Genomic DNA, 13,116 nt, shown 5'->3' with positions numbered 1-13,116 from the left:
CCGTGACGGCACACCTGTCCGAGTCAATCTATGACACTTGCACATTATCATCAAGTGCTAGTGACTTCTATTTTAGGGCTGCTGGGACACACTAACTACATAGTGGCTGATGGGTGGAACCATAGCATACAGTGCAGGATGCAGATATCCAACACACCAAGAAGTGTTGGATGCTTAAGATACCAGGAGCAGCCATAGCTCTATAAGACAGCACAGCTTTGGATTACCGGCGAATGGACTGGTAAATATTATTAATACATTTTTTCAGGCTATGTATTTATTTGTTTATTTATCAGCAACAGAGATGCTATAAAGGTGGTATGATTGGCATTATCTCACATCAGAGCTACCGTCTGAAAATGAAGATAAGTTGAAAATGTTAGAACGCCATACTAAATATTTATTATTTTGAATATGTCAACGGAGATACAAAGGTATATAGCTCTTTGTTTATTCCAACAAGTACTTTTTTTAAGCAAACTATTAGAAAAAAATATAATCAAATAATTACATATACAAAATATATATATATTTTTTAAAACCTCTACTTGCTTGTTCTTAACTCTCTTCCTGCCCAAAATTCGGGATCCAAGATGGGGCAGTGGATCCCGGGATTCAAGGTGAGGGGTCAGAGGGGGGAAAAAAAACCGGGGGGGGTGCCGCGAACGAGCACATATAGGCGATCAGCGGGCTATGGACCCGCTGATCGCCTATATGTGAAACACCGTCGCATTGGACGGGTCTTTTCTGCCCGTGCGTGCCCGCTAGGGGGCGCGCGCGAGCAGAAAAAAAATGCCGTCTGGCGACGGCAACCCGCCAATGCAGCAGTGCCGTCCGTCCGTTTTTCTACTACGGGCGGACGGCAAGAGGTTAATGCTTCTTACTTTTAATCTAACATTTTACTGAATACATTTTTTTTAAATTGTTTTAAAATGTAATAATTTATTTCTGGTAATATATAACATTTTACTATTTAGTTCACAAAATCCTAGCCTTTTCAATTTCCATTTGCAACAGTGTATTTTGTAATCTCTTTTACCATTCATTATCCTTGTCAACACTTTCAACATCATTCATTGGACAAGGACACAATTCACAGTTGTTTGTTAAAATGTATTCTGGATGCGACATTCTTGCTATTTGCTATTAGCTTTCTAACACAAAGAGCTGCAGTGTGTGAAATTGCTTCCTTGCAGCAGTGCATTCTTTAGGTCACGGATATGGAATAGTTTGTATGAAGATAAAAAAAATCCATATGATTTGCCATTTAACATCTCTCTTTTCAAAATGTGACACTTTTTTCTAAAAGACAATTCGCTTGTCTGAACATGTCAGCCCGTTGCTTTTAGCAAGCTCTCCAATACAAAATGTGTTTGGATATGAGTCTGTATGCATACTGTTGCTTTTTTTTTTTAAATTGGATATCGGAATAATGCATGTTGCCAAAAGCAGCCAATCACATCACATGTGTCATTTTTAGGGCAGGTTGGAAAATCAAAAAAGTAAAGTACTACTCAAACTGATATTTCCGTGTTGGATTAATAAAGGCATGTTCAGCCGACAAATTTTTATAACTTATCATTTATTTTTCAGCATCTCAGTTCCCCACAAAACAGCAGCAAGCACTGCATATTGTTTTGCCCTTTCTGTTAAACTTTACTTTAGATCACAGTAAAGGTGATGTATAAGTAAGGCCTGCTTTTGTTGTATTGGTGGTTGGGATTATTTTATCGATGGAGTCCCCATGCTATTTATGAAACTGGCACAAAAAGTGTTTATGCTTTTAAGAAATATTCTAGAGGTAGGCAGTCTGCTAGTTTTCCTTTAAAGCCCAAATGTCTATTTAACACCTTGCAATGATGGTGCTTCTCTATTTTGGTTCTCAGAAATGTTTGAAATGATAAATATTTGCATTAAATTGTCTAACGTTTAATAACTGCGTGTATCAGACCTAACTCCCTTTCAAAATACTATGAAACTTGAAAGTACTAGGGGCAATACTATCTAAATTAAATGTCTACTCCAAGCTGCTAGACAGATTAGATTTTTCTCTTAATTGCTTCACAATTTTTTCATTCCTTTAATTATGTGTTAACCTGCAGCACAGATGCTCTTTAGTAATTTCCCTGCAGTTAGCTTAGTGACTCAATTTTTGCCATTAATGTTAAGTGTGTTCAGTATGTCAAAATGCCTTATGCCTTTCCATAAGGATTTATTTGTGTAATGTGATCCAAGCGATTGTTCCCTGGTGGATGATTGCTGGAACTGAGGGGTTGAAGGTGATATATTTTGACTGGCTGGACTTTTTAGAGTCGGAATTCCAAAAAATGAATCTGCTTCAAGCAGAGGAAACTGCTTACCAAAAAAATGTAAGTTGGAATTATTCTGATGATATAAAATATACCTGATTTTGATGGAGAACTGTTACTTTGATCTTTTACATTTACTCTGTGCAGACTACCTCCCTCCTTGCCCTGATCTGGTACTTCCAGAATTCAGACACTCCCTTGCTGTTTGAGGATGATTTGCATAAGTGTCCTCTGTGTTGCTGTGTCTGCAAGAAAACACTGTTGACCTGTTGCAAAGAAGCAGTGTGCAGGTGTGACAGTGACAAAGTTAAAGCTGAACTCCATCCTTACCTTAAATCTTGCACAGTTGTACAGTCTCCTCCCCTTTACTGAATTTGCTTACCCTGATTTGCCTTGGCACTGTAAGCTTGATGAGAGTGTAAAGGAGGAACCAGGGTAGTCAAAATATAAGCAGATTGAACTTCAGCTTCAGATTTCTATTTTGAACTGTAATATGCATTTTTTAATATATCCTAAATTGGCAACACATTGTGGTACATTATTTTTGGGAGCCTATCACCTGACATTTGGATGGGGGATTTGACACCCAGAGCATCATAAATTAATATAAGTTTTCTACTTTCCGCCCATGTCCCCATCAGCTATTTCCTGCCCCTGGTACCCCTAATCCTCCTACAAATATATACGGTAACATTGCTCATGTCCTCTGGTTCAGAGGATTTTTTAATATACACACACTTCATCAGTCTTCCAGGAATGCCTTAAAGGATAATTAGAGCCTCACCTTTTTTTGCATATATCTACTGCTAGCAAGCAGTAGATATATGCAAAAAGTGTAAAAAAAAACAAATAAACCGCTTTTAAAAGGGTTAATACTTACCCGTGTCTTTCCCGAGCGTTCCCATCTGAAAATGTGAAAATTCTCGGGCGGCCGCGAAGCATCTTGGGGTGGGTGCATGCGCAGATCACATTTGCGGCCGGGACGCGAGGAGAGACACAAGGTAAGTCTATGGACGCATGCACCCGCATGCAGACACCGTGGGACCGGAAGTGCCAGCAAGCAACAGGAGTCAGCGCTGGATCGGAGACCCGCTGCAGCGCTGGAGGGGCAGATGAAAAGGGCAAGAAAGAAGAAGATCGGATTAAGAAACATCATTAAAGGTAAGTGCTGACATTAACATTGGGGGAGGGTAAACATTGTTTGCCTTTAATGTCACTTTAATGCTTTAACACTTACTCACAGGACTCACCCTTACACTTAATCTTTACCTTCTCCTGGCCTAATTTAACACTTCATCTACAATCTAACATAGATCACCTAATTGTTAAGATGACACTGAAATGTACACCTTGACAGGTAATCTAAACTAATAATTAAACCTAACCTTATCCACAAAACAAAAACCCTAAAACGTAACCTAACTCTAAAAAACCTTAACACTCCCACACATTGAATGCAGAAATTAAAACATTACCAATTAACGTTGTTATGTATTCATTAGAAATTATTAAATGCATTTTTAAATGCAAGTAGTTTAAGTACCTGAATTTGAATTAAGATGGCCATACACTGTTATATTTTCTTTGCTCAACCTGTGGGCTGATCAAAGAAAATATAACAGATTCCTACATCAACAATTACAAGCAAGGATGGAGGAATCCCCTGCTGTTTTTATTGTAGCGGCTAGAGGCTGTCAGAACAATATTTTAAGCTTGAGTTTGTGTTTTCCTATAATAGGAACACACAAGAAGGCCTTTGGTTTTGTAAAGATATGCGGACCTACGTTAACAAGATTTCCCATCGCTTTCTGCATTTATGAACATGTTTTACCAGGCCAAAAGTGCTGAAAAATGGTTGTGATGTCCTCAGCCAACACTCCCAAAATGTTGATAGGTATTTAAGCATTCTGTTTGGGAGTTGGGGGAAATGTGAAAATGGGACAAGGAGTTGACCCCTTTACACTGTTTGCAAAAATGTCAACATCCGTTCAGGGGTTGGGCTTGGCCCCTTAGCTTAAGTGAAAGGAACTCTCAAGGCATCAGCATACCAAGACATTTTGGACAATGCCATGCTCCCAATTTGTGGGAACCGTTTGGGGATGGCCCCTTCCTGTTCCAACATGATTGCGCACCAGTGCACAGAGCAAGGTCCATAAAGTCATGGATGAGAGAGTTTGGGTTGGAGGAACTTGATTAGCCTGCACAGAGGTCTGACCTCAACCTGATGGAACACCTTTGGAATGAATTAGAGTGGATACTGCGAGCCAGGCCTTCTCGTCCAACATCATTACCTGACCTCACAAATGCGCTTTTGGAAGAATGGTCAAACATTCCCATAGACACACTCCTAAACCTGGTGGACAGCCTTCCCAGAAGAGTTTAAGCTGTTACAGCGGCCAAGTGTGGGCCAAATCAATATTGAACCCTAGGGACTAAGACTGGAATGCCATTAAAGTTCATGTGCGTGTAAAGGCAAGCGTCCCAATACTTTTGACAATATACCGTATTTTTCCGTCTATAAGACGCCCCCATGTATAAGACGCCCCCAACTTTTCTTACCCAAAATTCAGAAATCAATATTTTAAATGATATTATGCATCACACTTACCACTGAGCCAATCACTTTATTCAGCCTCTATTGCATCACTGGTTTCTGGCAAGAAATCCAAGTCTTAAGCCTCTGCTCTAAGTTTGGCCATTTTGCTGGTTTTCCTCTCAAGGCCTTCTTCTTTTTGGGCATCTTAAGGAGATTCTCTTCCTGTTTTCTCCACTGTCTGATCATACACTCAGTGGGAGGAGGTCCAAATTGTCTCTCTGCAGCTCTATTTCCATGCTCTTTTGCATAAGTGATTACATTCAGTTTAAATTTTGCAGAGTAAGACAGCCGCTTTACAGGTTGTTTTTCATTTTCTGACATTTGTATGGTCACAGAATGCTCCGACATTACCGCTCTGGGCACTGTCTACACGCTCTCCCCAGCAACAGCTGACGTCAGGTACAAAAGATTTATGATTGGAGGAGAACTGTTATCTTGTCTCTGCAATCCGAAGTTTCACTCGTGAGGCTAGTTTGTAGTGGTATCGGCACTTTCAGCAGTTTCGAAAACGCGGCCCCTGTGTATAAGACGCACCTCTATTTTTAGGTAAACATTTTTATGAAAAAGTAGCGTCTTATACACGGAAAAATAAGGTAGTATATCTATCTATCTATATATATATACAGTATCTCACAGAAGTGAGTACACCCCTCACATTTTTGTAAATATTTTATTATATCATTTTATGTGACGACACAGAAGAAATTACACTTTGCTACAATGTAAAGTAGTGAGTGTACTGCTTGTATATCAGTGTACATTTGCTGTTCCCTCAAAATAGCTCAACACACAGCCATTAATGTCTAAACCGCTGACAACAAAAGTGAGTACACCCCTAAGTGAAAATTTCCAAATTGGGTCCAAAGTGTCAATATTTTGTGTGGCCACCATTATTTTCCAGCACTGCCTTAACCCTCTTGGGCATGGAGTTCACCAGAGCTTCACAGGTTGCCATTGGAGTCCTCTTCCACTCCTCCATAACGACATCACGGAGCTGGTGGATGTTAGAGACCTTGCACATAGGGTTTAGGTCTGGAGACATGCTTGGCCAGTCCATCACCTTTACCCTCAGCTTCTTTAGCAAGGCAGTGGTTGTCTAGGAGGTGTGTTTGGGGTCGTTATGTTGGAATGCTGCCCTGCGGCCCAGTCTCTGAAGAGAGGGGATCATGCTCTGCTTCAGTATGTCACAGTACATGTTGGCATTCATGGTTCCCTCAATGACCTGTAGCTCCCCAGTGCTGGCAGCACTCATGCAGCCCCAGACCATGACATTCCCACCACCATGCTTGACTGTAGGCAAGACACACTTGTCCTTGAACTCCTCATCTGGTTGCCGCCACACACACTTGACACCATCTGAACCAAATAAGTTTATCTTGGTCTCATAGCTCCAGTAACCCATGTCCTTAGTCTGCTTGTCTTCAGCAAACTGTTTGCAGGCTTTCTTGTGCATCATCTTTAGAAGAGGCTTCCTTCTGGGACGGCAGACCAATTTGATGTAGTGTGCGGCGTGTGGTCTGAGCACTGATAGGCTGACCCCCACCCCTTAAACCTCTGCAGCAATTCTGGCAGCACTCATACGTTTATTTCCCAAAGACAACCTCTGGATATGACTCTGAGCACATGCACTCAACTTCTTTGGTCGACCATGGCGAGGCCTGTTCTGAGTGGAACCTGTCCTGTTAAACCGCGGTATGGTCTTGGCCACCATGCTGCAGCTCAGTCTTGGCAATCTTCTTATAGCCTAGGCCATCTTTATGTAGAGCAACAATTCTTTTTTTCAGATCCTCTGAGAGTTCTTTGCCATGAGGTATCACAATCAAGCAGCTATGGTGGCCTTGGACGGCAGCTGCGGAACTAATTTAGTAGGCTGTATGGGAATCGGTCAGTCAGGCGACTTCCTACACACTCAGTGCGCTAGGAAGACATGCCACATCATGTATCCCAGCCTTAGCTCAAGGAAAGTTAATATAGTGATGGGGGCCTGATGGGACTGTAGTATGACCCAGCCGGAGGAGCTATAGATTGGTATCACTGGACACCCAACCCCGAATTGTATTGGCTGCCTCTAACACCCAGTGCATCCGGGCAACACTGTGAAATCTGGATTACTGATAATGCTCCTTATACCCAATTAACAACAGCTGTGTGGAATTGACGTAAGTAGATAGGCATATAGCGTAGGCATGTAATCTTTAGCAGTATCTCTCAATACACTTCATTTGGCATGTAACCCTTTAGTAGTAATTACACAGGCATCTAACTTCAACATGTACTTATCAGCAGTAGTACCAGGCAACTGACAGGTAGTTCAATATAGAGCTAGAGCCCAGATACTTGCGGTTCAGCTGTTCAAGCTGTGGGGATCAGTCTCTTTGCTTTGTGGCTGAGAGGAGCTGTAGCGAGGAGATGTGCCAGCAAGTGCTGCGATCTAGGCAGGGTGTGGGAGCCGGACTGGTTCAGTGGAGACAATGGAGGCAACTCGCTCGACGTTCCACATTGACTGAACGCCGAGTGATTGCCAGGGGGCGGAGCCCCGCGTGACGTCGCGGCCGGAGCGCCACGTGACGTCACGGCCGGGGGTGCCGAGGACGAGCCTGACATGAGGTGCCATGTTGAACTTCCAGTGACCAGTATGAGAGAGTGAGAGCGATAACACCAACTTTAACACACCTGCACCCCCATTCACACCTGACACCTTGTAACACTAACGAGTCACATGACACCGAGGAGGGAAAATGGCTAATTGGGCTCAATTTGGACATTTTAACTTAGGGGTGTACTCACTTTTGTTGCCAGCGGTTAAGACATTAATGGCTGTGTGTTGAGTTATTTTACTTATTTCACTTCTGTGAGATACTGGGGGTGATTTACTAACCTAAACACACGCACGCACTAGGTGTGTGTGATTTTTACACCGCAAAACGTATTTATCAACCAAAAAGTCTCTAAAAGCATATTTCCACTAATGCCATATATGGAAAAATCATGCACATGATGCATATATAATGCTGCTTCACAGTTTAGACAAAAATGGTTAGCTCATACATTTACATTCCTGCATTCATCAACGCAAGCAACACAACATAGAGCTAATTTACACAACATCACCTTGTAATTCATGCAGGGCTTTGCACAACACACCTGCTGGGAGCAGTACAGAGTAACTAGTCTTTTCAGTTTTGGAAACCTAAAGCACTACAAAAAAGTAAAAAAAAAAAGGCAAAACATACACAAAACAATATATAACATTTTTTAAGACCGTGAACAATAAAATAAAGTGAAAAAAAGAGAGTTAAGCATTTCATTCGGCTTGCTAGGTAAATTGTCAAATACCACTAGAGTGTTGTAAAAAGCACATAGAAGACAGCATAATATGTCCACAGTTTGCCAGCATTGGATTGTGGGTTTTACAAAGAGATCTATTGTTGGATGAAATAAACAAGGAAAAATATCAGTGGCCACTGAAACCTGAACTATAATAACATCCTGACCACAACCCCACAGCAAAAACAACAATAATAAAAAATGCTAAATATGCAAGTTACACCCGTTTGAAAAAAATACCACTTAGTTATAAGAAAGAAACATGGAAAAGGCATGGAAAAGGATGAATGACCCAAAACATTTTTTGTTAAAATTATTTAAAAATATGCTAATTTTATAGAGAAATTGGCCAATCAGCTATTGGTATTTTTTTAAGGGCAGAGTGCACTGTGGACATCCCCATACACCAGTAGCTCATGTCTTTTTGTTGGCATAGATACGAATATTTAACACGGAAATCAAGTAATAGACCATTCATGTGTTTTTTGAGGTCAGAGTTATGACAAACAGCTTGTATGCATGATTCCTCCAGACTGCCATCTTTTCAGTGCTCTTTATGGTATTTCTCTGTTGCTCGTACTTTTGCGGCATCCACTGCTTTTCTGTGAACTATAGCATTTCCATAAGTTTCCTTAAGATTTCTTGTGCTAAACAGTCTTTTTACATTTCACCCGCCATTATCTAGTGGGCGTATTTCTCCATGGCTACACTCCACCTTATAAGCTTATATGAATTTGGTGCACTTCTTTCACCCTTCCCTGTTGTATTTAAGAATTGGCGGCACCATTTTATAAACACAATGTCGTGTTTTTTTGGCATATTTGGAACTGAAAGTGTTTGGCATGGCCATATTTCCATTTATAAATAAGACCCATGGGGGGTGATTTACTAACCTAAACACACGCACGCACCAGGTGCGTGTGATTTTCACACAGCAAAACGTATTTATCAACCAAAAAGTCTCTAAAAGCATATTTCCACTAATGCCATATATGGAAAAATCATGCACATGATGCATATATAATGCTGCTTCACAGTTTAGACAAAAATGGTTAGCTCATACATTTACATTCCTGCATTCATCAACGCAAGCAACACAACATAGAGCTAATTTACACAACATCACCTTGTAATTCATGCAGGGCTTTGCACAACACACCTGCTGGGTGTGTACACACTACAAAAGTGTCTAGATTCCACCAATAGATCATGCTGGGAGGGAACACACTACAGAGGTGTATACATGTTCGTGGTGTGTTTATAAGGTTAGTAAATCAACGCCATGGTATCTGTTCACATTTTATGGTATCTGCTCTTAGAACGATTACTATTAAAGGTTTAAAATTAAGTACATGATTATTTAAAGCCTTTTTTAAGAAATAGTAAACCAAAAGCAGAGTTTGTTTTGTAGGGCATAATGTAGACTAGACTATATCCTACTGAATGAGTCATTTTAGTCACTTGTAATTTAGGTCACCTGCTCTTTAAGGCAGTTTTGAGAACCCGGCTTAGCATTAGAACTTAATTGAGGGCTTCCATTTCTGTTATGTAGCCAGCCTCCTGTATAACAATACCAGCAGCATGCACAAAATATATTATTAAAAAAACTGTTCATGCATATTCACACTGAATACTAATTACAAAGAATTTTCATTATTTTAATGGCAAAAGGTGACATGTTTGTGTTTGATGTGGTGAAGCATGAGTGTGCTTTATAGGCAAAATTAGCATTTTTACACCTTTTCTTTGAACAAATTATTATCAATTTCCCGATGAGTTACAATGTCCATATATTAACTTGTATTCATTCTCCTTACTCAAACAAGACATTTGACCTTTGGTTTTGTTGTCAATATATCATGAGAAGCTCAAAATAAAATTACAGATCTATTAAGCATAGCTATAATACATAGATATAATTTGTTTGACATTTCGTTGAGCTCTCTTTTGCCTTAATTGCACTTCTTTAGAAAGCAATTTTAACATTTATATATTGTTGGATGTACAAGAGGCTTGTGATTAGCTGTTTTATCATGTAATTCAGCCAATAAACAATGTCACACAGACGTGATTCAATGGTTAAGCCCAGCAATTCAGTTTTTGTCTCTGAGAGCAACTGAATAATATAATATTACTAAATTATTATCTTTCCTATTATTTTGCACAGGACTACATTTATTGTTACTTCTGTTATTTTTATGATGCTTGGAATATAAAGAAGTAGAACTGCTTATTCAAGCCTTGTTTATTACTGTGTCTTCAATAAAAGACTTGTACTTATGCATCTAATGTGTTAACATGGTCAATGCCTTTAGTTATGTGTTAAGAATCTCTTTAAGTATAATGTAACAACAGTCATTGATTTTGCATTATTTAATCATTTCCTAATTTCACGCTTCTAAATGTTCATAGAAATTATTGTTGTAGTAAAAAAAAAAATCAGTAAGTTCAAAAGGTCAGTAAACTTTTTCAGTAGCTAAGGCCTTATCTAAATATTATTTCCTTGCTTGCTTTAAAAGGAATGTACAGACACTTGTATATGTCTTCTTTATTTTTTATATGAAGGATTAAAACAAGTTTGTTTTTTGTCAGGCAAAGGTGAGGATTTATATTGTACAATTGGTATTCCTGGATAAGCTCATGTATTTTAAGAGGCAGAACAATTCTAGATTAAACTATTGACTTTGTCTGCAAAAGTAAAGATTTACTTGTACCTAATTTAGCTCATAGAAAGGGTGGTTTAAAAAAAAACAAACAAATGTCTAGCTGTCTTTATCTTTTGTATAATCGCCTTATGTCAAATATTAGATATTGGGTCTGCCTTTGCAATATCTTTTTAATAACTGATTAATTTAATGTAGATTTAATGTATGTAGAGTACCCAAGATCAGAGTTTATGTTTTGCTATGTTCTTTTAATTTGGCTTGTTAAATCAAAATGCTTTTTAGTAGCTGCTAGTTATGCTTTTCTGGATCAAATAAGACCAAGACCCAATAAACAATTACGTAACAGCGTGCATTTAGGGGCAACGTTTATTTTGATTTTTCAATTTTGAGAAACAGAATTTACTTTTTTGTGACCTTTAAACCATAATTCTGACATGTAGTTGATTAAGCCCTGGCCTTTATTTATTTAGAGAGAAGCATCTTCCAGTTCTTAGACATGTCCTAGCCTCATAAAAACCGCTAGTGGCTTTTTAATTTTTTCTTACCTTTTGGCAGTCTTAATGAACTTTACTCAGTGTGTACAGTACAAAGTGCATCACCTTAAAATACATTGATTGATTTGAGCTTTGCGGAGATTCCAGTGATAAAATATGTTTTCCTTTATACATGCTTTTGAAATGCTTTTCTACTTACTTTACATCTAGGTGGAAAGTCAGATCCTTACAAAGTATGGTTTTCAGTGCAAATAAACAGTATGCCTGCTCCTCCTGATAAAATAATTGACGTGACCTGCCCTGTGTTGGTAAGTGTATTCCTTAAATATAGTTTGCTTTTACAATTATTTAAATATTGCTATACATTGTAACCTACATTCATTGCAAGGCTATTTGTGTATCACTTAATGTATTTTCTGCATAAAATCTACCTGGAATTCCTAATGATGCATTATTTACTGGATAATTTTTCATTACTGACTGATATACAATTCATTGAAACTGAGGACAGTGGTCTGTTGTAACACTTGGCAACAAATGAGAAATACGTTTTTTTTTATAGTTGTCAGTCTAATGTGTCAAGGACTTATCTGTCTTGTGTTTTTTTTAGCTCAGCAGTCCATGTCCATGGCGTTGTCAGACATTCAGTACTTGGCTATGGGTTAGTCCTTACCTGTGAATTTCTCTACTGGCTCTTCACTTCCTAGTATTCTTGTTGGGTCCCCCTCTTAACCTAAATCGACTCCGTCTGCTGGGACTTACTGAACTCCAAGTTTACTTCTGTGTCCAGGCACTTGCACAATCATTAATCTCAGACATGCCATGCATCTGCAGGGTTGTAACTGATAATGCCCATTTGTCAGCCTGGCATCCTTTTTTGGGTAAATTTGTTCCTTTATCACATTTGCACATTCTAGAATTTTGAGCTGTGGGTGTATTCAGACTGGGAGCTGACATCACTTGAACCTACCATGACCTTGCTGGGCCAGGGGGGTACTAGAGAACAGTAAATTTATATGAAGCCTGCTTTAATGATTTCTGCTATAGGTATAGTGTAGAGTAGAGTAGAGTAGCTATGGTTATAGAGCTTAACCTAGTGCCCAGCCCTGAAATGATGAAAGTGTATCTCTTACTTGTTGTCATAGTTTATTGCACACCACTGTGCCTTGCATGTCATTTGACCCTAGTGAAGCTGCTGTAATGCTAATAGACTCCTGCCCCATTGGACTGAAATGTTCCTTCATTTTAAGTATAATTGTTATATATATTTAAGTTTAACATAATACTACCATGGGTAAACTTTTATTTACAATATTTGTGTATAAGACATTCCTTAGTATAAAAGTAACTTATAATGTACAATTTGGTTTATATCTAATGTGGCATTTTACCACAAAATACATTGTAAAATAAAATGGGTACATATACAGTACATATGTTCTTGGCTACATAGACCATGCAAATCATTCTGTACTGTCACAAAGAAACTTACAGACACAGTTGCTATGGTGGTTATGTGCTTATGCACATTGCACATCATCGATAACTTTCCCATTGACATGATGGACATTTTTAGGACAATAGATTGAAATGGCTTGGGATATCTTATTGGATAACAGCTGTTTATAATCAAATCAGCTTTCAAATGACTTGGTGTGCCCTACCAGAAATGTGTTGGAAATACCATTTGCATGCTGGAGATTTGTCCCATGATGTTGCCCTCC

General features: G+C 39.0%; 1 protein-coding gene across 1 annotated transcript in view; it reads left to right on the top strand.

The window, feature by feature from the left end:
* Nucleotides 1-13,116, top strand: part of LOC108795815 (cilia- and flagella-associated protein 47-like) — a 111,760-nt gene that overhangs the window by 19,813 nt on the left and 78,831 nt on the right. The window contains exon 9 of the mRNA XM_018567121.1: nt 11,603-11,700. Coding sequence (XP_018422623.1) covers nt 11,603-11,700 — 98 coding nt within the window. The remainder of the gene's footprint in view (nt 1-11,602; nt 11,701-13,116) is intronic.

This window comes from Nanorana parkeri, unplaced genomic scaffold (assembly GCF_000935625.1).
Source record: "Nanorana parkeri isolate BGI_ZX_2015 unplaced genomic scaffold, ASM93562v1 scaffold1010, whole genome shotgun sequence".
Taxonomy (NCBI): Eukaryota; Metazoa; Chordata; class Amphibia; order Anura; family Dicroglossidae; genus Nanorana; species Nanorana parkeri.
Note: the sequence above shows the minus strand (reverse complement) of the source record. Positions and strands in the feature narration are given on the sequence as shown.